The 27,557-nt window shown below is 48.4% G+C and overlaps 2 protein-coding genes across 2 annotated transcripts; both read right to left on the bottom strand.

The window, feature by feature from the left end:
* Positions 1 to 4,454: 4,454 nt before the first annotated feature.
* On the bottom strand, positions 4,455 to 7,753 carry LOC144114024 (uncharacterized). The gene is made up of 3 exons (XM_077647459.1): positions 7,601 to 7,753; positions 4,840 to 5,273; positions 4,455 to 4,569 (listed from the first exon to the last, which is right to left on the bottom strand). Exons 1-2 carry the CDS (start codon positions 7,610 to 7,612, stop codon positions 4,884 to 4,886), a joined length of 402 nt encoding a protein of 133 aa, XP_077503585.1. The 5' UTR covers positions 7,613 to 7,753; the 3' UTR covers positions 4,455 to 4,569; positions 4,840 to 4,883.
* A 6,424-nt stretch (positions 7,754 to 14,177) lies between these two features.
* Positions 14,178 to 17,682, bottom strand: LOC144114022 (uncharacterized). Its single transcript, XM_077647458.1, has 3 exons — positions 17,526 to 17,682; positions 15,358 to 15,813; positions 14,178 to 14,289 (listed from the first exon to the last, which is right to left on the bottom strand). The coding sequence occupies exons 1-2, from the start codon at positions 17,634 to 17,636 to the stop codon at positions 15,406 to 15,408; spliced, it is 519 nt and encodes a 172-aa protein (XP_077503584.1). The 5' UTR covers positions 17,637 to 17,682; the 3' UTR covers positions 14,178 to 14,289; positions 15,358 to 15,405.
* Positions 17,683 to 27,557: the final 9,875 nt, after the last annotated feature.

Raw genomic sequence — 27,557 nt, 5'->3', positions numbered from 1 at the left:
CGCCGCGCCAACATTGCTACGGAGCGCACGCGAAAAGGGAATTAGCCCACAACAGCAATGCTTCCGGCATTCTTCTTTCATACCGGTGGCATGGCCTTTTCGAATAACTGTGTCACTTGACGGAAAGTTCGCAATGAATTATAGCTCCTATTCTCACCTTCTGTGTCAAAACATCCAACTGGAAGTGTCTTTGTATCGCAAGAAAATTAAAAAAAAAGGGAGCCTTACGGTGCAAATATGTATAATTCTATTAAGACAGCAGTGCTAGCCATCTGAAAATATGTAGTAAGTCCAGATGTTGGAGCAGGTGTTTCTCATTAGCTTAAATTAAAAAGATATTTGCATCAAAAAGTACAAACTGATCAAGCAAGCTGTGTATACCGTTATGGAACGGTGCCTGCTGCTCCATATTCAAGTATTTGTGCTGTAAAGAATGCATGCCAATTCACGCGCCAGTAATGCATGAACAACGTACTGAAGGGGCGTCAGCTTTTACTTTTTGCCCACAGAAATCGTCAGTTCTTTTCCCAGTGTCATAGCCCCGCACCTCCCGCTTGCGAGGCGGGAGGTGCGGGGTTCGATCCCCAGTGCCGCCGGGTACCCACCAGTGATATAACGGGCACAAGCTTTTCCCTGCCTGGTGCTCGGCTTACCTGCAGTGAAATGCTTAGAAAAATGGGTCTTTGACCCCACCGTGAGTAGTCGAAAATACATTGTGCCTTGGCGCTCTTTGGCCACAGATGCCAATACATCATAAAAATCCATCATCATCATGAGAAAAGCACCATAAGACTGCACTATGGCCTGCAGTAAAGGCCTCGAAATAAGAAAATGACGGAATACGGACCATTTTGGACTGGCTCTTCGAACCCTTCATAAGGCCAGTGCTCTATGTAATGCGGCCGAACCGCATCGCTGGGTAAGCTCGGAGCCCTAATATCTTGTAGAGAATGAACGCGTGACATGGCTTTTCGTTTAATTGGATTGAATGTTGTTTCTTTCGCGCTACTTGTGCTTCAGCATATTGGCGCTGTAAAGGTGCTGCTTTAACGTTTACTTATACTATTGCATAGGTGCGTCGTGCTGCACATAGCCATCCGATATTTGTGTGCAATAAACGCGTGAAATTTTCTTTCTTTAGAGCGCACAAAATTCCGCTTATTCGGCCCCCGCTGAAGTAAAGCCCAATTTGTTCCATCTTCTAACCCATGCTGTTTTTAAGGAGGCTGCAAATGGATGCTGAAATATCACTTTTGTTCAGACAAGAAGATTCATAGAGCCATAATTGTGCGAAATGAACCGAGCTGCAGAATTTTCCCACCCTTACGAGAGAGTTCATAAATTCCAAAGATGCGGCTCTCAAAGTAGATGCGTATATGCTCCAATCTTCGCCTAACTAAAGTTTGATGAAAAAAAGTACTTCTTTTGTTTCATTCAAGTAAGGTGTAGTAGTAGTAGAAAACATTTATTCCAAAAAGTAGGATAGAGAGGCGAAAATACAGGTTTTGGGTGGAGTCCTTATTTCAGGACCCCAATGTCCACCGCAGTTGCTCTTGCTTGGGATATCAGCTTTCGCTGCCAAGTCAGAGCTGAGGTCAAATAAGGTGGAGTTACTTGCTATTAAGGTGAACTTTCGTACGCCTTCAAGGATATATGCTGGAAATGTTTTATGAGTTTATTGGGGTTTAGCGTCTCAAAACGACCAATTTTATGAGGGTGGGCGTAGTGAAAATATCCGGAAATTTCTACCACTTGGAATTGTTTAACGTGCACTCACATCGCACAGTACACAGGCCTCAAGAATTCTGCCTCCATCTAAATTCGACCACCGCGTCCGGGATCCAACCCGCGTCTTTCGGCTAAGCAGCCGAGTGCCATAACCACTGAACTACCGCGGCGGCGGCGTAATATGCTCGAAATGCGTGGTCCAACATAGGCTTGATGAAAACTGCACCCAGGGATACTTGTAGTGTAGTCAGGGGAGTGTTCCGTACGTGAGGTGTTCAAGTTTCGCCGCGCGAGCTGTGACTTTCTTAATAAGCAAGGGAGCTGAAAATTTTAGTTGCAAATGAATGTTCCATAGTCCCCTTCCGCAGAAGGACATCATTTCTTTGTTCAATTGCTACCAGCGACAATGCGCTTCAGCCACCGGTGCATTATAGTCTCCGTAAGCCATCGTGAAACAATGAAGGTGCGGCTGTTTCGTCCTTCCCACCTAACAGTCTGGACTCCACGTCATCGTGCTTCTATCTGTTTTCCACGATAAATGACTCTCTGCAGGGCATGTGTCTGCCGTCTGACAAAGAGGTCCCCCTCAAGTGTCGTCAACATCAATCCTCATTCTTCTGCAAGAGCATGAAGAGACTAGAGTGCTGGTGCATCAGCGGCGGAAGTGCTTCATCGCTGGAAAGGGCTGTATCTAAATGTGGCCTGATCCTGGAAAGAGAACAAATCATTCTTTTGACTGAATGTATAGTGTCTTTTCATTATTCGAATTAAGTGCAACTTACAAGGCAAAACTTTTCGACACCACCTGTAAAAGAATTTTTCTCTAAACCGGAGGACGCTCACTCACGAAAGAGAACGCCAGCATTCACCAGTGCTTGTACACATTCCACTTAGCAGATCACTTCGTCCCTGTACAAATCATGCTACTCGAATGTGGAATCAGACATACGTGGCACAAAGTAGTGCAAGTAATTCTCTCCGCCGCGTACAGTTAACAGTTATGTGTATAAACACTGGAATATAATGAATCTTCTTTGCTGCAGCATGAATGTTTTCAATCAGCTCTCTGCAGAGCAATAATGTTGACTGATGTGCAAGCTGGTATGTCGTAATAAAGCTAAAACGGCGCACCTGCAAAGGAACGAGGGGAGGAGAGACAAGACACAGCGCGGACTTAGGACTGAAGAGGTTATTCAGAGTATTCAGAGTGTGTTAGACTCCTTCCATCGCTATCACAAAAAAAGAACATGGTTATGTCGTGTCGCTTTAGAATGTGTGAACTAGAAACATATTTTGCAGTGTTTTACCCCTGTCGTTATCCAGGTTTTTTACTTCAACCGTGGTTCTCTGAATAAATTCTTCATTTGCAAGTCAGCGCTGTGTCTTGTATCTTCTTCCTTCGCACCTGTGCTGTTGCGCTGTTTCAGCCTTATTATCTCTGGAGAGGCATTGCTGCAGAGCCACATGGAACAGCGAGGCATTTAAAACATATCAGGAATATCACTAGTTCGTTTAAACGAAAATTCATCCCCAAATTTACAACAGGTGCACCTGCCTTGAAGTTGAAATGCATTTATGCGCACACGCAAAATTCCTGTGCTTCCCCACATTACCTTTTCTTTTTCATTTCATGTTCTCTACCTGCACTCAAAGTTCGACTTTACTATTCGCCTTTTTGCCCTTCGTCCTCATTGAAATCCAAAGAGCCAAACATGGCATCTCCCTAATAAAGTACAGGAGCCTTTGTCATGGTGCTTTTCCTATCCGTTATTTGCATTCGTTTTCCGCCTGCCCCCTGCTGCGAATCACTTCTGATCTACCCGCTTTTCTGTTAAACAACATACCCGTTTCGAGGTGGGCTTCCAGTGAAGAAGTGGTGTTGGGTGGCCCCCTTCAGAACTTCCGCAGAAACCTATACAAACACCTATGGTCAGCTCTCAGGAGCGAGCAGTAGCATTTAGGCTGCCGGTCGTATGAGCATAAAAACGACATTTTGGTTTGAAACACTACTTGCGCCTGTAGACGAATTTTTTCGCGCTAGGCCAACCCGTTAATGATGCCCTTTACGCGTTTTCTTTTATCTGTATTGTCTTGGCTTGTGCTACTTGGAAAGAGCGTTTTGTTTAGTGCAATGTTTTGCGTTTGTTATGTTGGATGAATCACATTGCGAAACGATGTTATAAAAAGAAAAAAAAACAGGAAACATAAGCTGTAGAACCATGGCTAGCAGATTAAAAACAAGGATCGATAGGCAGATCTTAAAACGTGCATCTTTCCGTAATGAGGGATTCTTTTTTTGCGGCCCGCACCTGTTTTCGAAGATTACACTCGTGTGTACGGTTTTATGGGGGTTTAACGTATCAAAGCAACTCAGGCTATGAGGGACGCCGTAGTGAAGGGCTCAGGAAATTTCGCCCACCTGGGGTTCTTTAACGTGCACTGACATCGCACAGTACATGGGCCTCTAGAATTTCGCCTCCATCGAAATTCGACCTCCGCGGCCGGGATCGAACCCGCGTCTTTCGAGCCAGCAGCCAAGTACCATAACCACTCAGCCACCGCGGCGGCTGTGTCTACGGTCACATATTTCCGCGAATTATTCTTCCATCAGGCAGAGTTCGCGTGTCAGATCACAACGGTGAGCGCAATAGTAGGTGTCCTGACATGCGTCTGTCCAATCAGAACCGCTTTGGAACGGTGAAGACACATGAAAGCACACGAAAGGATTGCTTGCATGATCGTGACAGCTTTTATTTTCGTTTTGTACAGAATAAATACACAAGTAGCAGGATGCTACAAGAGTGCAATTTTTCCTCGATTCCGCCTCCGATGTTTTGGCACCTGCAACAGCACAAACATAGTTATTCTACGCACGTCTGGTAGTCTGCACATGTTTACTGAATACATCTGTGTTGAATTTTAATTAAAAAAAAAGAACATTGGTAAGCTCATCAGCTGACTGATCCTATTGACTGCTGGAGTCTTCAGCAAGAAAAGGCACGACTTTTGACATGGTTTAAGGAGAAGTATCAGTAATAACACAACAAATTTCCAGAGACTTAATTTCGGCATTCATAAAAAATCCCAAACTGCAGAATACTTGGCACGCACCGGAAGGACAAAACAGCTGGCGCAGTTTACGCTGGACATCCGCTTTAGTGGTATCCACCCTTGACGAAACCGCCGTAGCCGCCGTAGCCGCCATAGCCGAGGCCATGACCAAGACCGTAGCCGCCATAGCCGCCGAGAGCAACGGCGCCACCGTAGCCGCCGTATCCGCCGCCGTAGCCGCCGGTGGAGACGATAGCGTGGCTGACAGACACGACGGGCTGGACGGTGTGGGAGACGGTGGCAACGGGCTGCTTGACGTAGCTCACGACGGGCCTGGTGACGTAGCCGACGCTAACGACGGGCTTCTTCACGTAGGAGACGGTCTTGACGGGAACAGCGACGGCGTGGCCGTGGCCGTGGCCATAGCCGTGGCCGTAACCGCCGAAGCCGAAGCCACCGGCGTAGGCGCAGGCAATGAGGGCGGCGAAGACGACCTGCGTAAGTGAAAGCGTGAAGCATTGTGAGTGCGCACGAACAGTTAGGGCATGTCTTAAAAACCCGGATGCGGAATTTTGAGCGACGTGCCTAATTATTTGATGAACCGTTATGTGGAAGGGACACGGAAGACAATTGAGAAAATTTTGATCATAACTGCCATGTTTGCAAATTTCACTCACAACTTTGAGTTACTCCACCTCATGTAATTGTGGAGGCAGGAAAAAGAGGCGAGCAGTCGTGTTCCACTGTCCTTCGGACAGCACGCCAGAGTGCGCTTATTCCGGAATAACGTTTGGTTTTAACGCAAGGAGTGGGCTATTGCTATTAGGAAAAAAGAAGAAGAAAAGATGTCGCATATTCACCGCCAACGTGTATCCGGCTCTCGACCATAATCAGCATACCCGAGCGAAATTCTCGATGTTTTCGCATAATGGGAATTTTCCTTTGGTGCACTTCTTTGGTTCGCAAAACTCGGTGCTCATGCAACGCAGCACGCCGTAACTGTTTGATTACTGCCACTAACAGGAGTTTAAGAAATGGCGTTTCTTGCGGTGAAAGAAGCAAAGCCCTGGCAGTAATCCTGAGTTGCAGTATCATGCCAGTAAGGTAACATTCGGAGTGACGAAATTCATATTTCACTCACTGAGACGCGTGCAGGTTTACACGAAGGATTGCACATGCGGACTTGTACTGCCCGGAGGGCTAGGTATATAAAATAACAAGAGCTTCGTTATGCGAAGAGACGGTCCTTACAGGCAGGTTAAGCGACGAAAACAATATATCTGCCAACTGACACTGCGTGTGCCCATTATCTCGCTTATTGTGTCTACAGAAATGTGAATGATGCAGAGAACAACGGTTGAATTGAAAACGTGCCGCGCACGCGATAGCCGCGGGAGAACTGGGCGCGCCCGCGCTCTTTCGCTGTCCGGTCACGTTTCCGCCGATGCAAATCTTGAATGGTGTGTACACGGGAGGCTGCGGTACGAAGCACTTGCTTGCTCCAGATACGATCTCAGTCAACACCTGTTTCAGTCAGCCGTTGCTTAAGCGAGCAAAATCGGTTTTATCTGACAGTGACGAGCTACAAGAAAGGAGGAGGCTCACTTTGCTAATTCAAAGCACGTTCGCCATTTAGCAGTGTGGCAGATGTTTGCACCTGCTACTGTCTTCACAAAGGCCTCGACTATTGTTGCGCTTGCCGCGAATGTATAAAGCGCGCTGTTTTGCGCGAAGCACATTTATGCAAGGGGTGAGAGAAATAGAAGGCCTCAACAAAGGTTGCTGGTCACTCGATGACAGATAGCGTGATTAATGGCTTCGTTTTCTGCAGGGAGAATGCGCTTTAAGGCCAGTTAAGTGCGCCGCTTGCACCGCAGCGGAGTCACCAAATACTGAGGCAATATTCAGTGACTCTGTGCATTGCCACTAGCTGTGAAAAATGAGAACACGGTCTGTTTAAGCTGTTCATGCTTATGTGCAGGCTAAAGAGAAACATATTAATAAATTTCGTGTTCATCGAGTTAATCGGGATCATAAATCTTCTCTCGGGTAAAGAAAAACGAGAAAACTCAATGAACGATTATCAGCTGTAACGCGAATTTCATCGATGGCTTAAGCGGCGCGGACTCCTCAATGTTCACAACTTGGCCGGTTTGCTTGGATGTCGACGGCACGTGGTACATACATTGGGGTCTTGAGATTGGCAGGGCCTTGTCATGCAGCGCGTTAACCGCCAGCGTTCCGGGCGCGTTCATTCTCTGTTCCACTCGCCGCGCGATATTGGGTCCCGGCTTCCCTCTGACGAGCAGCGTCTCGATCAAGCCCCTTCCTCTCGGCTGCATTCATAGCCGTCTAGCGCTGACATTAGACCTTTCCTCCGCCATCGACTTCTCGACGAGCTAGGTTTTCGCGGACTGTGCTACACTGTTCGCGGTCTCGTGCCTGGCGCAAAGCTCGTTGCTTCCGCAGTGATCGGTCTCTGCATAGCGTTGGAAGCAGTCACTCAATGAGTTCTCCGCGGTGGCCCGCGCTCGCACCCGCTTGACGCTCTCCCCACGCTTGCCTTCCGTCGCGCTTTCGTCCTCCAAATACGGACAGGCGTACGCCCCTTTCCAAACGGACGTAGCAAGCAGCGCTGTCGCTGCACAGCTCAGACTCCGGCCACCAAGCCGTAGGACACGCCCAGGAGCAATGTGTTCCGCTCCCCTGGTGACCAGCGCATGCGACGAGGCAGGCACGGTGTCTGAAGCGTTAGCCGAACCACAGGGAGTACTGCGGCGGTGCTTTAGCCATTACTGCAGGACAAGGGAATGCAACTCACGAGGGTGTTCATGATGCTGGTATTCCTCAGGAGGTTCCTGGCGAAACTCTGATGCCTGCTGCGGCGGTGGGCCCAACTTATATACCCCGGGGACTACAAGGGCGAAATGTTGGGCGGACCCGGTCTTTGCGAGTGATGGAAAAAATTAAGCAAAGGTACAGCGGGCGGGGAAGGGGTTCCCGGGCGTCCACGCCTTTGCTCCTTCCTTCTCATTTGCCCTCCGAGGAGAGGGAGAGGCCCCCCGGAAGCCTGATCAGATCAAAACTATGAGAAGCAGCAAAAATGCTCCAGTCGCGTTCCACCATGCAACCCACTTTGACCGCCACGAGACTGTAAATAACGCAAAACAAAAGGGCCACATTCTCGGGGACATCTGGCCGGAGTTTGTCTCGGGGCGGTGTTAAGAGAGGGGCTCGATTATCTTCCTTTCTAGGTTTCCTATGCAGGCTCGAGCACAAGGTCACGCTGGCATTTCTTTTTATTTCCTTCTCTCTCTCTCTCTGCTTGCTAAAGGCGAGCGGAATGCGCAGATAAGATATCTTGTGTTTTCTCGCCTCGTTGTCTTTCTTTTTTCTTTTATTAAACTCGTGCCTTGGGCGATTCACCGCCTCTCTCTGTGTCTTTGCTTTCTCCCGCGCTCTCCTGTCCGCACCGGACCCGCGGTCACCGCCTTCGCGTAAATTAGCGCTGGTCAGCATCCTTTTGTAAATTAGATTTCGCTTCCAGACGCTCTGCGGTGAAAGCGGGCGTAATGACGTGTTTCGCGTTCCGTTCCTCAAGCTGTTTTCCTTGTTTATTATCCCCCTTTTTCTTCACCTCCGGTGATCGTAGGGACGGGAAAAACTGCTCCATTTTTTTAGTTGCAGTACTCATTTTTCTCTGCCGTATTGTTGCTTCAACATATGGGTCTTATGAATGCGCTACTATATGTTCACGCTATACTATTTCGTAATTCAATTACGCTAAATATTTTGCATTCGAGACAGCTAAGAGTACACTACTCTTTCAGAGTGTAACACTACACTTTTTATCTTTGAATAACAATTACTAGCGTTGCTTGTAAACTATCTAAAAACTGTTGCAGAGGTATTTAAGAGTTATCAAACAGCGTAATTATAGGTGTTAAAAAAGTTATCAATGACAATTTAACCTCAGCCGTCTCTTGGAAGCGCTTGCCGACCATAAAATTTGAAGAGAAAAACGTCCATAGGTTTAGCATGAAGGCGCAGTTTTATCCGGGATGATGGAGCAAATTTCTGAAAATAGCAAATAAAGCTGTGGAAAACTTTATCATGTGCTGAGAAAATCGCATATGACAGCAAAAATGGCTCGCGACCGGCCTCATAAAATGTAACTTAGCAGTGTGAGGGTTCTGGCTGGTGGTTAATCCGTGCGAATAGTCAGGACGCTAAAGATTACACTCGTATGACAGGAGAGAACAAAACTTAAGGGAATATTTAAGCTCCGTCTTAAAGGTATTACGCGACAGCGTTAATGGGTAAATGCCAATATATGCGGAATTGGTCATTATCTACTTTAAATTGATAGGTAACGGGGAATCCCCATACCATTCCTGGCGCAGTAGTGAAGCGGTTAAGGGATCCGCTACTGCCCCGGCTGTTTCAAACACAGCCACCGATGTGGCTTGTGTGACCCTGGCTTCTTTTCTTGGGAACTTTTCGCGACCACTCATTAATTTAACTGTCACCTGCCAAGGTGAGCAGTTTACTCACAATTTGGTTGGCAGGTTGTGATGACGTCACAAGGTCACGCAACCTAGGTGCTGTTTCGGGAATTTTTCGCTCACGTCGTTGACGACGACGATAGGTTTCCGCTGAATGGGACCCTCGCGTTAAAAAGTCAGTGCACGAGCCCTCGTGTGCTGTCTTTTCGTTTCCTTTCGTTCGCAAGTGTTTTTCAGCACTATGAATGTTCTTATAAAATGCCTTCAATGTGTGAAACGGATGCTGACTGGAAAAGCCTTTCTGTTCTCGTATTGTACTACCGAGAAGTTGGAGATCACTGCATAGTTCGTGCATATTTCGTCCGAATCAATCTTATTACTGTGCTTCAGTACAGCGAGATGCACTATCGTGATCAGAATGCGCGGGGACCATTATACCTTGCGTATAGTGGCAGGTGCACGCGTGTACCTGGCCCATCGAGTCAGTGGAAAGTGCGTCGTGCTGGGCTCAGTCGTCTGATGTTTATTGCGCTATGAGTGTGGGGTATGTAGTGTTTAACGTCCCGAAGCGGCAATTGGGCTATGAGGGACGCCGTAGTGGGGTGCTCCTGATTAGTTCCGACCGTCAGGGGTTATTTATTGTGCGCTGACATAGCACAGCACGCGCGTGATCTTGCATTTCGCCTCCGTTGAAATGCAGCCGCCGCGGCCAGGATTCAATCCTGCGTCATGGATGGCCGCCGCGGTGGCTCAGTGGTTAATGCGCTCGGCTGCTGATCTGAAAGACGCGGGTTCGACCCCGGCCGCGGCTGTCAAATTTCGATGGAGGCGAAATTCTAGAGGCCCGTGTACTGTGCGATGTCAGTGCACGTTAAAGAACCCCAGGTGGTCGAAATTTCCGGAGCCCTTCGCTACGGCGTCGATCATAGCCTGAGTCGCTTTGGGACGTTAAACACCCATAAACCACAAACCATAAACCTGCGTCATGGGGGTCAGTATAGCGGAACGCCATAGCCACTGAGCCGCCCCGGCGGGCTCGCGATTAATGAGTGAAGCCTGCTTTTGTAGAGAATGTACGACGCCTGGTGAAATAGAACCTGCTCGCTGAAATATCGCTTTTATCCAGACAAAAAGATTAATGGATCTATAGTCGTGCGAAATGAACTGACCGATGGAGCTGCAGAATTTTCAGATCCCTCAAGCAGCGTGCATTAATTCGGAAGCAGTTCGCGGAGTAGGAGAGTATGCTACAGTGCTAGCCCTATGACCAAGGAAGAAAAGTATGTTTTCACGTTTCATTCAAGCACTCTAGGCGAGAGAGGTAGATGGAGAAAGAGGAAAAAAAATTTATTGAACACATCTTTTGGTTGTCTTCCCGTCTTCTTGTTTTGTAGCCCTTAGCCGACTGCTGCTCTATGAGCTTTTGCGATCCCGCTGGTCTGCTGGACCAACCATCACTGGATGCGCACCTCGGAGCAGCATACCGCAGCCTCCCTGGAAGGAGGAGTGGAGTTGAAGAATTGTGGGATGGCCCGAGGAGTGTTTGCATTTCCACGTTAAATGATATACGGCGGACATAGGGAAGGATACTGTGTAGGGTGGAAGAGATGTTTTCTGGAGGGACTAAGAAGCTGTTGATTTACAGTTGCCGCCAGCCTACGGCCTATGCTTGGTTAAGGGAGGCGTGAGCCTGAGGAACGGCGAAGTTCCGCCTTAAAAAGGGAAAGCATTTCGCACACTTTCAACATTAAATTGACAGAGTTTACGCTAAGCTGCGCTAAGCGACGAATTCGGCGAAAGCTGCCTGCTCCGCGGCTCGTCGCTCTCGATTACGCTCTCCATGTCGTTCTGCGTAGGCGTCGTGCAACACACCTTCATCTATGCCGAGTGAGTGCGAGAGCCGGCGCGCTCGCGCTTATATAACCAGTGCTACGCAGCATTCCCTACCCTCGCCTCCGCTCTCCCCTTCGCCGCCTTCTCCACCACGCTTTCCTCGTCTCAGGCTGCGCATTGCGCATGCGCCTTCCTCCATAGCGTAGGCAGCGTTTCTCCTCGAGCTCAGTTGGCCGTCATCGCAAGCTAGCCCTTCCCCCGCACTTCGGTGACGCTTGTGCTTGCCGCGTGCGGTCAGAGGGCGCACTTTTCGTGCAACGTCGCAGAAATTGTTAAGCTTATTAATATGTTTGGCATATTTAGAGCCTGTATGGCAACCCTTGAGCTCTAAATTTGTGTCAGGTAACGAGAACCCTTGTGCTCAGGTTTCGGCCCATAAGGACGCAACTTTACGGCTGAGAAACACAAACTCCGTTTCCTGATTACTTTTCGCCAAGGCAATACATGGGGTGTTCAGTAAGTTTTGCCACGTTGGTTGCAAGTTTTTTATTTAGTGACGCGGCAGAAAGTTTTGCTTTGAAATGAAAGTCTCTCTTTGCCAGGAGCACACCTCTTTTTGTAATAGTCTGTGCAGGCGGTGGTGGGCTCCCACAACCGGGGCACTTATTTCTGCGTGACGTCGTAGTAGAATGAGGTGTTTCGCGTCACCCACATGTACAACCCAGATTTCGCGCCGTCGGACTCCTTCCTGTCTCTCAAATTCAAGGACCAGCAGAAAGGTACGCGCTCCGGGGGCGATGAAGATGTGACTAGTGCAGTGCTCCGTTGGTGTCGTCAACATTCACTCCCTTTCCTGTATGCGATTGCATTTAGAGACCAGCGCATCGGCGGTGAAAGTGCATCACCGATGCTGAATATCTTAACACAAAGTGATGTGCTTCTGAGAAAAGGCGCATTCCAAAGTTTTATTTGAATGCAACTTCTTTTCATTCCATCGCTTAAGCGACTGAGGAGTGGGAGGTAGAAGTTTTGAATACCGCCCGAGAAAATATTTTTTCGCTGAACCGGAGGGCGCTTACCCGCAAACGAGTGCATCAGCATTTAACAGTGCTTATTAGAGCACTGCAAGGGCCTACTTTTTTGAAGCCCGACCTGGGCCGACTTACATACCTCAGAATGCACAGGCCTGGTCCGATCCGGCCCGCGCCGACCCACCTAACCCGGTCAGCTGAGTCTGGAGACCAAAGGCGTTTGTTCCTGGAAGCACATATCTCCCCACCAATCAGTGTGACTGAGGCCTCTAGGAGTTCTCATACAGCGGATGCCAGAGTAAGAGTGTGCAAGTGGAGCCCCTTAAAACCTGAAATTCTAAAACAAGACTGGAATTTTACACAGCTAAATTACTCGCGTGCTGCATGAAGTAATATAGCACTGCTCTGAAATGAGTACTGCAAACGTCAGGAAAGTTGCTGTCAAGCGTAACGTGTGCCTGTAAACATGAGTAAAGTTGAGAAGAAACGTTCATGAGCTCTGCTTAAAAAAACTAAAAAAAGAAACAGATTCGAAAGTCAGAAATGCGATGAAAAATCATAACGTCTCTAATTAGAACGCATGAAGATTGCTCGATGTTATTTAAGTCGGTTCTCAGTCAGGGCTCAGGTCCAGCAATCTTGGACAAAAAATTTGAATATTAGAATTTTGTGAGCTACTGTTATGAAAATATTGAAGGTAAATAGTCCATTCTTCCAAGGTGTAGAGAAATTTTTCTTTTAAAATTTTCCATCGCTCGCATCGAGCTGTCAATACTGCCATAGAAAACCAATGGGGAACGCTTTTGACGACAGCAAAAACGTGAATTGCAAAAAAAGAAATGCAAGGCTACTTACGGGAGATCTAAGGTTATATCGATTGTTATAGTGAACTCTTACAATATATGAAAAAAATTGCGTTCATAAACTCTTTCCCGCTGAAAAATGCGTGTATGCTTTCAATGAGCTCCAACTCTCTGCATTTATGCATTATTTAAATGAGGGAAATGGATACCTTTGAAACAAATCAATGTTCATTTTAAGGACAATTTATCGCCGAAGCTCGCAACAGTTACATCTGCAAGGAAGCTGAAGTGCTTGTATGTGTGCGCGCAAGTTCTCTTGTTTTCTACACTGGCCGTCATTTTCCTCTTTGATTCCCTCTACGGGCGTTCGAAATCTGATTTTCTTATTCGTCGGTTTTCCTTTGTGTCCTGTATGAAATATGTATGTATGTAACCAAATATGGGCACGATGTTAATAAAATGCAAGTACTTTTGTGATGCTTATTTTCATCTGCCTTTTATCTGTTCATATTTTTCCCACCCCTCTGTTCAGGATCATCACTGGTCAACCTATATTTTGATTTAAGCAACAGAGCCGGCATCATAGTTTGTTCACAGCGAGAAAAGTTGTTCGGTGGGTGCGTGGCAGAACATTCGTAGAAACCGTTACAAGCACCCGGGGTCAGCGCTCAGGGACGAACGGAAGCATATATTTTCTGGTGGTGTATTGACAGACACATTTCAGTGTGAGACTGAGGACCCGGCAGGTGTATTTATTTGCATATCGGTGAGCCCTTATTGAAGCTCAAGGTGCGTTTTTCTATTGTTACCTTGGCTTCTGTGACTTGGGAAGAGCCTTTTTTTTTCTGCAACATTTTCTTCCGCTGTTTGTTTAAAGCAATCACGTTGTGAAAGCTAATGAATAAAAAAACGAACCAACAGCTCTATTGTCTGCTGTCTGCATGTTAGCTAAAATATGGCTGCCAGGGATGGACTGAAAAACATGCATAGTTAGGGTGCCTCAAAGGAATTACTTTTCAGTAATCCATGTTTCATTTTGCGCTCTGCAAGACTTTTTTATGTATTATACTTATGCTGACAATCGCCTCTTTTCGTACATTCTTCGTCCGCCACGCACAATACGTTTGTCAGATAATATGCGCAGGCTTCCTGGCACGCGTCTGTTCAGTCCACGGTGGTCCACCAAAAACCACTTCAAGACACAAGAAAACACACAAGACGATTCCTTGCATTGATCGTAGCAGCTTTTATTTTTGTTTTGTACATAATAAATACACAAGTAGCAGGACGCTACAAGCGTGCAATTTTTCCTTGATTCCGCCTCCGATGTTTTGGCACCTGTAACAGGAGAAAAGAAAAGTTTGTTTACACACGACTGATTGTTTTAGCATATTTGTTGAGCACATCTGTGTTGAATTTTAATTTAAAAAGAAACACAGTGGTCCGCTCATCCGCTGACTGAGTCTTGACCCATTTACTACTCGAGTCTTCCAGAGGTGCAATTTACAAGCGGTGCATTATATCTCTTTTGCGCTGCAAGTAGCAAGATTTTTATTTATTTATTTATTTATTTATTTATTTATTTATTTATTTACAATACTGTCTTGCCCTTGCGGGCTGTTACAAAACGGAAACTGAACACTTCTCACACATCAGATGAAAACCGTTTCCAACCTCCGCTGAAAAGTTTAATCTGACTGGTACCCTGTGAATAACTGGGCATTAAGACTGCTTCATTCAACAATAATTCGAACCAGGTATGAACATTTGAATCTGTAAATCTTGGTGCACAAGGTTAAATGACATGAGAATGATTTCTACGGTCTGATACTCGTTCTGGAGACCGTAAATACAGTTTTGGATCCACCTTTAAGTTTTTATTATGAAGCCCCTAAAGGAAATTTAAGCGTGCTATTTGTCTTCGAACGGATAAGGGTTGTAGGCCTGCCCTATCGAGAAGTTCTTTCGCCGATTGCGTTCTTTCATAACATGAAAAAACAAACCTGGCTGCTAGCCTCTGGAACCTTTTTAACTTATTAATTTGAGTTTGACTGTGAAGGTCCCAGACCAACCTTGCATATTACGAAGTTGACCTAATAATTGTTTTTTTTTTTACGCTGTAACTTTGAATTGCAAATGGAATTCCTTACCTTTATCCTAAAACTTGAGTTGAGCGGATTCACAAATGATTTCAATATGCTTTTCCCAAACTGACATCGTCGGTAATTGTTATGACAATATATTTTAGTTCATTGCAGCGCCTGTCTTCTTTCTGGTGAATGGTGCAGTTACATTGAACTGGTTGACATGTTGTAAACGAATCCAACCTTAAAAATGCAACATATGCCCACGGACTCAAATGCGATGCTCAGTAAAAGCGCAAATAAAACATCATTTAGCACTAACCGGAAGAACAAGCAAGACAGCTGGCGCAATTCACTCTGGACATCCGCTTTAGTGGTATCCACCCTTGAGGAAACCGCCGTAGCCGCCGTAGCCGCCAAGGCCGTAGCCGCCATAGCCGAGGCCATAGCCAAGACCGTAGCCGCCATAGCCGCCGACAGCAACGGCGCCACCGTAGCCGCCGTATCCGCCGCCGTAGCCGCCGGCGGAGACGAGAGCGTGGCTGACAGAGACGACGGGCTGGACGGTGTGGGAGACGGTGGCAACGGGCTGCTTGACGTAGCTCACGACGGGCCTGGTGACGTAGCCGACGCTAACGACGGGCTTCTTCACGTAGGAGACGGTCTTGACGGGAACAGCGACGGCGTGGCCGTGGCCGTGGCCATAGCCGTATCCGCCGAAGCCGCCGTAGCCGAAGCCACCGGCGTAGGCGCAGGCAATGAGGGCGGCGAAGACGACCTGCGTAAGTGAAGTGCAAAACTTAGTGAGAATGCACGAACGTTTCACGAGATGGCTTGGAAACACGGATGTGAAATTCTGACCGGCGTGCCTCATTTTTCTATCAAGTCTGTGTGAGCCAGCCACAGAAGGGCAATTGACAAAGTTCGATGACAAGTGACACGTTAGCAAGTTTTACTCACAACTTTGCGTCAGTTCACTTCATGCCATTGTGAAGGCAGGAAAGAAGAGGCGAGTACTCGTGTTCCCACATCCTCCGTACCCACGCGACCCAGTTGGCGTCTTCAAGAACAGACGTTTCACTTTGGAGAAGAGAGTGCGCTATTAAAAAAAAATTATGTCGCATGTTTACAACCAATGCTCATTCGGCTTGACACCATAACAAAACTGCCGGAGTGGCACCCTTCATGTATTGGTGCCATGAGAATGCCATGGTGCCGCGACTACTTCATTCCTGCTGCAAGTATATGAAATGGCCTTTCTTGCAGTCAAATAGACGAAGCCCTAGCAGTAACCCTGAACCAACGTATTGTGGAAGCAACATTACGTTTAAAGGGTCATAACTGTTATTTCACTGATTTAGACGCGCATGCGCAGGGGTGCTCATGCTGGTGTACAGTGTGAGAGCGAGCGGTTACGAGAAATAAAAGGCTCGTCATGCAGAGAAATGGTTGTGATATGAAGGTTACGCGATTAAAACAATCAATTTGCGGCGCGTATCCGAAGGCTTGAGACTGTGTGTGCCTATTAGCTCCCTTACTGTTCCTATACACATGAGAATGATGCAGAGAACAACGGCCAAATTAAAAACGTGCCGCGCACGCGATCGCCGCGGGAAAGCTGGGTGCGCCCGCGCTCCTTCGCTGTCCGGTCACGTTCCCGCCGATGCAAATCTTGAATGGTGTAAACGCTTAAACACAGCAACCAGCGGTACGAAGAGCTTGCTTGCTTGAGATACGATCATAGACGCCACATATAGCTAATTTAGTCAGTACTTGCTTAAGCGAGCATAATCGGTCTTATCTGAGAGTGATGAGCTGCGTGGGGGAAGATGGAGGCTTGCTTTACTAATTACAAGCATGTTCGTCGTTTAGAAATGTGGCGGATACGTGAACCCATTACCGCGTTCAAAAAAACTTAAACCGCTGTTTCAGTTGCCGTGATTGTAACAACGCATGCTGCTTTGCGTGAAACATACTTATACTCGAAGTACAAGGAAAAGGAACCCTCAAGAACGGCTACTGGTCGCTGCTGATGACAGTGGGGTTAGTGGCTTCGTTTTCTGCAGGAAGGATGCGCGTTAAGATCAGTTAAGTGCGCCGTCGGCACCGCAACGGAGTCACCAACTACTGAGGCAATATTCAGTGACTCCGTGCACTGCCAGCAGCTGAGGAAACACAGGATAAGCTCGTTTTAGACGTTGATGCAGACTTCTTAGTGAGACCGATCAGCGAAATGAGCATTGTGATCATCCGCTTAGTAGGGTTTAAACACCCAGTGCGAAGTTGAACAACCAGAGAAGCGTAGCACAGCCCTGTCACCGGCCACCAAGGCATGGGCCTCGCCCAGGAGCCATGCCGCCCAACTGTCCCACTCCCCTGGTGACAAGCTCATGCGGCGATGCAGGAACAGTGTCTGAAGGGTTAGCTGACCCAAGCGACCACTGCGGCAGCGCGTTCGCCACTACTGCAGGACAAGGGAATGCAACTCACGAGGGTGTTCATGATGCTGGTATTCCTCAGGAGGTTCCTGGTGAAACTCTGATTCCTGCCGTGGCGTTGGTGCCAACTTATATACCCCTGAGACCCTGAGGGCGAAATCATGGACTGACCCAGTCTATGCGAGCTCTGGAAAACTAAGCAAAGGTCCAGCGGGCGGGGAAGGGGTTTCCGTGCGTCCACGCCTTTGCTCCCTCCTCCTCATTTGCCCTCCGAGGAGAGGGAAAGGCCCCCCCGGAAGCCTGATTAAAACGATAAGAAGCAGCAAAAATGCTGCAGCCACCTTCTACCGTGCAACCCACGTTGGCCGCCACGAAAGCGCAAAGAACGCAAAACAAAGGGGCCAACATTCTGGCGGACATTTGGCCCGAGCTTGTCTCGGGGCGGTTTTAAGAGAGTGGCTCGATTATCTTCTTTTCTAGGTTTCCGATGTAGGCTCGCGCGCAAGGTTACGCTGGCCTTTCTTTTTTTTTCCTTTTTGTCTTTCCCTGCCACCTAACGGTGCGCGGTGAGCGCAGATAGCCTATCTCGTGTGTTTCTCGGCCAGTTTCATTTCTCTTTGCTTTTATTAAACTCGTCCCTTGGGCGATTCGGCTGCCTACCTCTGTTTTTGCTTTCGTCCGCGCGCTCACGCGTGCACCAGCGGTCACCGCCTTCGCGTAAATAAGCGCTGGCCTGCATCTTGTTATGAGCCGTGTTTCGCTTCCAGGCCCGGCGCGGTTAAAGCGGCCATAGTGACATGTTTCGCGTTCCGTTCCTCCTGCTGCCTTTCTTTTTTTATTATCCGCCTTGTTTCTTCACCTGTCCGGCGATCGTTGCGAGGGGCAATTAGGCGACTGGCTTTTCACAACCTCTCGGCGGCGGCGGCGTTAGCGCGCGCGCTCGAGGCCCCTCCCTGTTTCCCGGCGCTCTTTTTTTTTCCTGTTTTGCTTCCGCGCCGCCGCTAATCGTGTGAAATGGGCGCTCGCCAGTATATTACAATCCGCGGTTTTCAGACTTCCCTCTCCCTCCATGGGAGCTGCGCGCGCGGGGCCCCTCGGAAAAGCGCTGCTGCCAGCGCGCATGTGTATGCAGGCACGGTACGTAATTGCCCGCGACAGCGAGGCGGGCAATGAAAAACGAGACAGAACGAAGCCGAGCCGCGCGAGTGTGTCCCGAGTGTGATTGGATTTGTGATTCCTTCGGCTTGTTATTATTGCGCGTGCTTTTTTTTCTCGGCTTCTATCGCGACAGCTGCGAGCTGGCCGCTGTCATCGTGTGTGCCGACGTGAAACGAGTATCGCCACGTAAGGGAGGTCAGTTAATTTATTCAAGGACGGCGAGGACTCTGCACGATGTGATGCTTTTTGCTGTTTGTTGTTGTCATTGGCGTTTCCCTCAGACTGAAAGCGTGAGCGACCAATGTAGGCTGGGCGAAAATTGAGCCCAGCCTTCGGAGCGCTCGCGCGCATTGCCGTACGGTCAACTGGCTTCCAATGTTTTCCAATGAGCGGCGGGGTCGCCATGCATCGAGAGCCGCGCGTAGGGACCAACGCCCCGGCTCGCGCACTGTCTGGCCTCGGGGCCGGTGCGCGCCTAGGGAAACGTCGCGCGTGCCCGATTCGGAGCGACACCTCCACTGGCCGTCACGAACCGCCGACGTAGTCCCGCGGGAAAACTTTCGGTTCTGCCACCGTTTAGCGCTAGAAAACGGAGCGTGCACGATGTTTCAAGGTACCGATAGCTTGCACGCAAACCACGACAGTCTGGAGGGGGCCGCTTGTACGCTTGAGCTATCGACGAGGATAAGAGGTACCCGGGAATTTGCTTTTCACGTGCTCCAATATATATATATATATATATATATATATATATATATATATATATATATATATATATATATATATATATATATATATATATATATATATATATATATATATATATATATATATATATATGCGTGTGCATAAGAAAGTCCATAAAACTTGTGCATGTATGCACAGATTGGAATCGCAAAAGAACTCGTGACTCACTTAAGCAGCAAGAAAGGTAGTCATTTTTGCTTTAGCAGTTCCTTAAGCGACGAACGCAGCTAGGTGAAGGTCAGAGAACAGGAACCACTGAAGCAGAGTAGCTTTTTTTTTTTCTCTCTTGCAGTATCCAGGAAGGAAACCTCAAAACCAGGAGCCTACTTTGACTTGCGTGCCTAATTTTAGTTTCCTGTTTTTCTTTTTTGTCTGGATTTATGTTTTCCTCTAATTTCGTTAGAGCTCGTTTTCCGCTGCGTGGCTTTCCAGCCCTACCAAGGCTTACTCTGTCCAGGCGCGGCGATTATAATTGTTGGTTACGCTCCTTGAGTCCCCGAGAGGCATTGTTCCTCCAGTTTATCCTTCTTGCATTATTTTTCTCTGGCATTTTGTGGTTTGTCTTTTTTTAAGGCGCAACCTTGAAGTACGGGCTTCTGCATTAGAAAACAGCCTTTCCGTTTTCTCTTACTCCTCATTTCGACGAAAACCAACGAGGCGAAATCAGTTACCCGGAGGCTTACTTTCACATGCCGACTATCTGCTCCCGCAGCTTTGCGCTTCGATTTGCGGGGGCACCACATTTGAACAGAATGTAACATAACGGTAGTGGAGGAAGAAGAAGACGGCGATTAGTGGGCCGGCTGTCTGACACCGGTCCGTAATTTTCGGCTTTATTTTCTCACTTCAGAGGTTTTCCAGTCTTTTTGGCGTGCGTCCTCGACGTGCGACGACTTGGGGGTCCCTGGCCGCCGGCAAAAGCACGTCAAGCGACCTCCTCGGCGCTGTGCGCCGTATCAACGCCGACACGGAACATCACCGCCAGCTGAACTCCAAGCTGCACTGATGGCAGCAGCGCCAGCGGCGGGTCCAGCGGCCCCTGTAGTTTCGGCTACAGACCAGGCTCCGCCAAACAAGAGACTGCGCGACGACCAAGCCAGCAATGAGCCTCTGACCGACCATCCAGAGGACATGGACCAAGCATCATTTACAGTTGTATTGTACAAGAAAAAGAGAGCTACCGGTGTTCCTGTAGTTTTCAGGCCCACTGAGGAAAGAAGAAGCCTATGGAAGGCCAACCCCAACATTGTGGCTTCGGCGGTTGTAGCATCGGCTCAAGAAAAAGTCCTCAGCCATCGCATTCACAAGGATGGGAGCCTGATGGTTACAGTATCGACGCTGCCCGCCGCCAACCGTCTGCTCACGGTAACTAAGCTGGCTGGAGTGGCTGTAGAGGCCCGAGTCCCATACTCTTAAATGGCAAGCTATGGCAAAATACAAGATGTACCTGTCACCTACACAGACGAAGATCTGCAGGAATATCTACGCGACCAAGGTGTCCTCTCAGCAAGGAGGCTAACCGCCTACACTCCTGAGGATGGTGGAAAGGTAAAAGAGGTACGCCGTCGCACAGTTATATTGGAATTCGCAAAAGATGCGCCGCTACCAAAACGAGTAACGCTGGGGTTCTGTAGTTACCCTGTAACTGAATACGTCGGAGCAGCAACTCAGTGCTATAAATGTCAGAGGCATGGCCACATATCAAGACACTGTAACGGCCCCGTGCGCTGCAAAGTGTGTGCTGGCCCCCACTCGCACAAAGAATGCACTTCGAGAGCGCAACCTAAATGCGCTAACTGCGGTGGCCCACACCCTGCTTCCTATGGAGGGTGTTATAAAAAGAAAGCAGCCACAGTTGCTCGCACGGCAGAGCAAACACAAGGGAAACCCCCTAAGCGCCATGAACCACCACCTAACCCCGACGTGGTTTTCACGACTACGGCAGCTCTTTCCGAGAATCAGTCAACACAGCGTGGCAGAGCAGCTGACAAGACCTACGCAGATGCGGTAAAAAAGAAGCGTGGGAAGTCCGTTGGTTCTTCTCCTTCATCAAAGCTACTGCAACGCACTACACAAGACCCGACAAACAGCGTCGCTCGCTCTGACCCTAGGGCGCCACAACATGACAAGAAGATCAGCGGCAGGCAGCAAACCGGAAGCTCTGAACAAGATGTCACATGCCTACTGATTCCGATGCTGTTTGCAGCCATCAAGGCTCTTATCCGTGCAAACCCCTCGTCAGGAGGACTCCCAGAAGTAGAAGCTGTCCTTGCAATGGAGCCGTTGGTGTCGGTCTCCTATGCTCCGCAGGGGCGTAATACCACATTTCAGTAATCATGGCTTCCACAGCGAGAACTTCACCGCAGCTGACAATCCACAACATCTTTCGTACATGCACCATTTTCCAGTAGAACGCTCGCGGGCTACGTTCTAAACTCTCAGATTTCCGACAGCTCGTGCGAGCGTACCGCTTCCCCTTCATAGTCATCTGTGAATCACGCGTCGAGGAAACTTTCCGACTCAATGGATACTATTTCCATCATTCACAACGACCAGATAACGTCAGCAGATTGCTGATTGGCTTTCGCAAGGATATCTCGGTCTCACCGGTTGATGTCCCGCCTCACAGCGACAATGAATACGTATGCGCTGTCACAGTTATTGCCGGACAACAGTACACTCTGATTGGAGTATATCTTGAGCCAGGCACGCCATTTGATGCTTTGAGACTTGAAGACTTGATAGCAAGGACAGCCTCTCCGCATATTATTTGCGGAGACTTCAATGCTCATAATGAAATTTGGGGCAGCTCACATACATGTGCCCGAGGTGCCAAGCTTGCAAAACTTCTCTCCAAGCATTCAGTTCAGCCATTAAATGACGGCAGCATCACCTACCTCCGAGGCCCGACGACTACCAGCAGCATCGACGTGACATTTGTCACAAGTTCATTCGCCCACAACTTTGGCTGGTGCACTGATTTGGAGACACGTGGAAGCGACCATTACCCAATCCTCATATCGGCTTTCCATGTGCAGAGGAACCCAAAGAAATTCCTTATAAAATCTACAGACTGGGACGCATACAAGGACGCTGTAAGCAGAGGAGTTACTGCGGCAACTCGCAATGAGGAATTAGCATCGACAATTGCGTATTGCCTGAGGGCGAGTACACAAATTACAGCTAAAAATGATAACCTACCTTCAAATGATGACACATTCCAAAGGCTTTGCGCTATACGCAGGCGAGCTGAAAGGAAAGCTCTGCGCACAAAAAGCCTCGGTGACCTACGTGCATGCCGACGGGCACAGCGTCACATTCGACGCTACATGGATAAACTCAGTCGGCAAAAGTGGCGTGACTTTTGTTCTACGCTGGATGTGCGCAAACCAGTAACCAATATTTGGCGGATAGTTAGAGGTATGCGCACGCCACTTCAACAACTCCACCCCTTCGCTGCACTCTCCCTTCACGAACAAAAATCTATAAAAGAAGTCTCAGAAGAATACTGCAAGCTGCTGTCGGCAGGGTCAGGGCATTCGACACTCTCCGCAGATGGTCAAACAGGCATCCCAAAGGCGGCAGTGCCAGCGTTAGACCTGCCTTTCACTATGGAAGAACTATCCACAGCTATCGCGGAGACAAACAGGCACACGTCTCCGGGTCATGATGAGGTGACCTATGACGCCATTGCAAAGCTACCCCACACCTCCCGTCTTCGACTCCTGGAGTATTACAATTCTTCCTGGATGGCTGGTGAGGTCCCCACGGAATGGAAGCTGGCGAAAATCGTGCCCGTTTTGAAACCCTGTAAGCAGCCAACAAGCTACGCATCATTCCGGCCCATTGCCCTACTGAGCTGCGTAGGTAAGCTCATGGAGCGCATGATCTGCAAGCGCATAACTTGGTTCCTAGAAAGCCGAAATGAGTTCCCCCAAGAAATGAACGGGTTCCGTCAAAACAAGTCTGCGACTGACAATATCATCGCCCTCGTCTCATCCATTGAGGAGTACCTTCATGCTGGGTACGTCCCAACAGCCGTTTTCCTAGACATCAAGGCCGCTTTTGACTCCGTCTTTCACCATGCAATTCTCGCAGCCTTTGGTAGTCTTGGCGTTGGAGGAAGGCTATACAAGTGGATTGGGCATTATTTAAAAGAACGACAAATTTTTATTACCACTCCAAACGGTCCAACACGCTTTCACGCAGTGGAGAGGGGCGTACCACAGGGAGCGGTGCTCAGCCCTCTCCTGTTCAATATTGTCCTTATTCACATAAGAAGACACCTTCCGCGAGGGGTCCGCATAACAATTTATGCTGATGATATCTGCATCTGTACCGCGTCACGTTCGCGCTATATTACCCAGCAACGTCTTCAGAGAGCGCTATTGCACATTTCGATGTACCTGGCTTCCAGAGGTCTTCGTCTCTCGCCAGAAAAGAGTGTTGGAATGGCGTTTACAAGAAAAACGATGACCCGATATCCGCTGCTCCTAGGCGGACGATCGCTGCCATATGTACGATCTCAGCGATTCCTGGGTGTTGTAATCGACTATAATCTGTCATGGTCACCTCAGATAAAAAAACTCCGCGAGAGGATTACTGCAGCATCGCAAGTGTTCAGGTTCATAGCGGGAACAAGGTGGGGTAGCAACTGCCGATCAATGCTTCTGCTTGAAAAAGCCTACGTTGAAGGAACCTTGCGCTACTGTCTATCAGTGCTTCAAAGATTATCTACATCAAGCAATAAGACTCTCAATGCCGCACGGAACAACTGCCTGCGAATATGTCTTGGCCTCCCAAAGGGTTCCTCTGCATCAGGAACAGTAGCGGAGGCAGGATGTCTCCCACTAGAGGTAATTGCCGCCCAGGAAACTATGCGTACCCATCTCCGCCATGTCCTGCAAAGGAAGAAGCACTTCCTACACCGTGTCCACCTAACTCACAGCAACTCTAGCTTTGGCCAGGCAGTGCAGCTCCTGCCCCTTCCTACTATTAATCAGCCACAGAAACTACTCCCTCTGGCCTTTCCTCCATGGACACTCTCTCCTCTAAAAGTGAAGAAGTCTGTTCCAGGTGTGAATGCAAAGAGCCGCATGCCACAGGCAGCACTTCTGCAAGCTACTCTCGCCTACTTAATCGAAGAATATACGCAGCACACCCATATCTTCACCGATGGTTCAACTACTAAAGAGACTTCTTCTTGTGGCCTTTATGTGCCCTCAACAGGCCATGCCCTTTCTTACCGGCTGCAGCGGAGGACCTCCTCTACAACAGCTGAGCTTCACGGCATTAAGGAAGCTGTTTCTTACATCCTGCGCCGAACCGCCGGCCGTTGGGTTATCTTCACCGATTCAAAATCATCTCTGCAGATCCTGGCCAACCTGCTGAAGAAAACGAATCACCAGCCAGTTTCCCTGGACATTGGGTATATCCATCATTTAGCTATTGCCGCAGGCCACTGCATAACATTTCAGTGGGTACCTGCTCACTGTGGCATTATGGCTAATGAAAAAGCAGATGAAGCGGCCCGTAAGGGACATCAACATCAGAGATACATTCGAAGTTTTCTCACGAAATCTGATGCGTCCCAAATGGCTAAAAGTTTTGCGTACGAAGAAACGTATCGGCTTTGGAGTTTGCCGACACATCAGTACCAATTTCTTCACTCAATCTACCCACATCTTAGATCAAGACTCTCACACAGAATTCCTCGACAACTCGAAACACTTTATCACCGACTTCGTCTGAATGCTGCATATACAAACGGCCTGCGATACCGTTTTGGACAAATGAACAGTCCGCATTGTGACAACTGTGCCTCGATAGAAACTGTGGAACATATCCTGCTTGAGTGCCCTGCGTATGCTAACGAGCGTGCGTACTATGAACATTGCATGCAGAAGCTCTGCCCAGTGCCCCTAACAATGGACAAAGTTTTAGGCCCCTTAGCCTGCTTCAGGCAACAGAGACTTGCAATGAACTTTCTTTTTACATATTTAAAAGACATTGGACATCTCGATAAGCTCTAAATTCACTTGCAGGTTACCTTCATGCATTCTTCTTGCAGTGAACTTCGTCAGCCCATTTGTCGGACTATGCACTCCATCATTCCATAGGTTACATCAATACTCGCCACTGCATCCTTAGTACCCATTTCATGGCTGCATTTTATCTCTTCACGCTGCTCTCCTTCAGTCTTTATCTCCCAAATTCCCCTCCCTACGCAGAGTAGCATGCCAGCGATATTGAAACGCCGGCTAAATTCTCTGTTTTTTCATTAAAGAGTCTCTCTCTCTTTATAGCGGTAGTCGCTTATAGTTGCATAACGACAAGCCACAGCTGCTGAAGTTTTTCCTGAACCATTTTACCGTGTCGAGATTGGCAAGTTGAGGAACATATAAACTATTAAAAAGGTCTGTGTCACCGCAGCGGTGGCCGAGTGGTTGAGCATCCCCCTCGCATGCGGGATGTGCGGGGTTTGATCCCCAGTGCCGCCGGGTACCCACCAAGGATACAATGGGTACAAGCTTTCCCCTGGTCTGGTGCTCAGCTTATTTAGGGTGAAATGCTTGGGAAATGGGTCTCTGACCCTACCTTGAGAAGTAAAAAATACGTTGTGTCATGGCGCTCTTTGGCCATAGATGCCCTTGCGCCATAAAATTACATAATCATCAAAGGGATGTGTCTATTTTCCATGTGCATACAGCTGTAGCGATCAACATTTACGGCGGCTTTAGTTGAAGCAAGACCTTCAGGGATCGGAGTAAGTTTGGGACCAGCGTGCGACGTGCAGAGCTGGTATCGCTAGTTGTGACCTAGATACATAAGGTGATACCGTGGCACAATTCATCTCCGTTCGACGCAGTACGACCAGAACAGCGGCTGAAATGCAATCTTCTCGTGCCGAGATTTCGATGCAAGTTCAAGATTTACAGGCGGTCTAAATTAATCTGGATCTCTCAATTTTTAAAAAATATTTTACATGGCAAAGCAACACTATTACCTAGGAAGCTTGAAGCCGTGAAGGGCTCCGGAGTGATTTCGACCGCCTGAGGATATTGAACTTGCATGTAAATCGCGGTACATGAAAGCCTTTTGCATTGCAATTGCATGTGGCCGCCGAGGCCAAGGCCGAGCTTGCGAACTGAGGTTGAGTGGCAGAGCGCCAGTGAGCCATCACGACGCGTGCATGCTTATACACCCAAGCAAACTAGTCCTGCAGAAGCCTTGCCCGTGAGAACCTGCGAGAAATACTGCACGCTATAGCGTGATCCGGTAAACTTAGCTAACAATAGCTGGGAGACCAGTGGATTTTGTATTATGTTTTTTGACGACCACGCCTTACAGGTTCTGCAGCGAAAACTATTCAGATTGTTTATAAAGCCTTCGGGGCATATCATGTATGAGCATTGAGCACAGCCATCCGATGGCTGGTGCCTTACCAACTAAAACCGCCGATTTACAGCAAGCAGTAAAAGAGCGAATTTCTCATCTAATTACTGTAACTGATATTTTCTAGAGCATGCAGGTCCTGCTGCTGTTTATGCAACTCCGACGAGCATCCCTTCCGATGCGGGCTTCGAGCGCACCACCGCGGCGCGCAGTGCTGTCGGCTTCTCGACAGTAGCGTCCCTTCAGCCGAGCTTTTGGGTCGCTCTCCGCTGGTGTACTCGAAAAGAATGCTGCTGTCTCGGCATCGAGCGACTCGCTATCGGTTACAGGCGGCCTGCCATGCACCCTGGCGCTGGAAAAACTAAAAACTCACGGTCATTCCGCAGCTTTGAGCATCAGATGTCGCAAACAAATGTGGCTACACCAACGAGCAGCAAAGAAGTTCCTGGGCGCTAGTTTGTCGTGTTCGTGCTCACATCACAGCTGAGTCTAATTGGAACAAAACGGAGCCCATAGTGGGTATACGTTTGCGCGGCTACTGATCATAAAATAAAATAATCAGCACTCTGGCGAAAACCCAACGGCAGCGCCCAAGAAACTACAGTGTCGAAGGGACCATGAAGCCAAGAAAAAGCCAGAAAAACATATTTAACTCAGCATGCGAGCCTTTGTTCGACTTATTCTAGTCACCTACTTCTGTACGCCCCGTCCAGTATGTTAAAATATTATAGTTATAAATTTATCTCCCGCCAATTAACCTCACTCCGGTCTACTGGTCGTCAAC

This window comes from Amblyomma americanum, chromosome 1 (assembly GCF_052857255.1).
Source record: "Amblyomma americanum isolate KBUSLIRL-KWMA chromosome 1, ASM5285725v1, whole genome shotgun sequence".
In the NCBI taxonomy this organism is placed as follows: domain Eukaryota; kingdom Metazoa; phylum Arthropoda; class Arachnida; order Ixodida; family Ixodidae; genus Amblyomma; species Amblyomma americanum.
The sequence above is the reverse complement of the archived record's forward strand: the minus strand, read 5'-3'. Positions and strand labels throughout refer to the sequence as shown.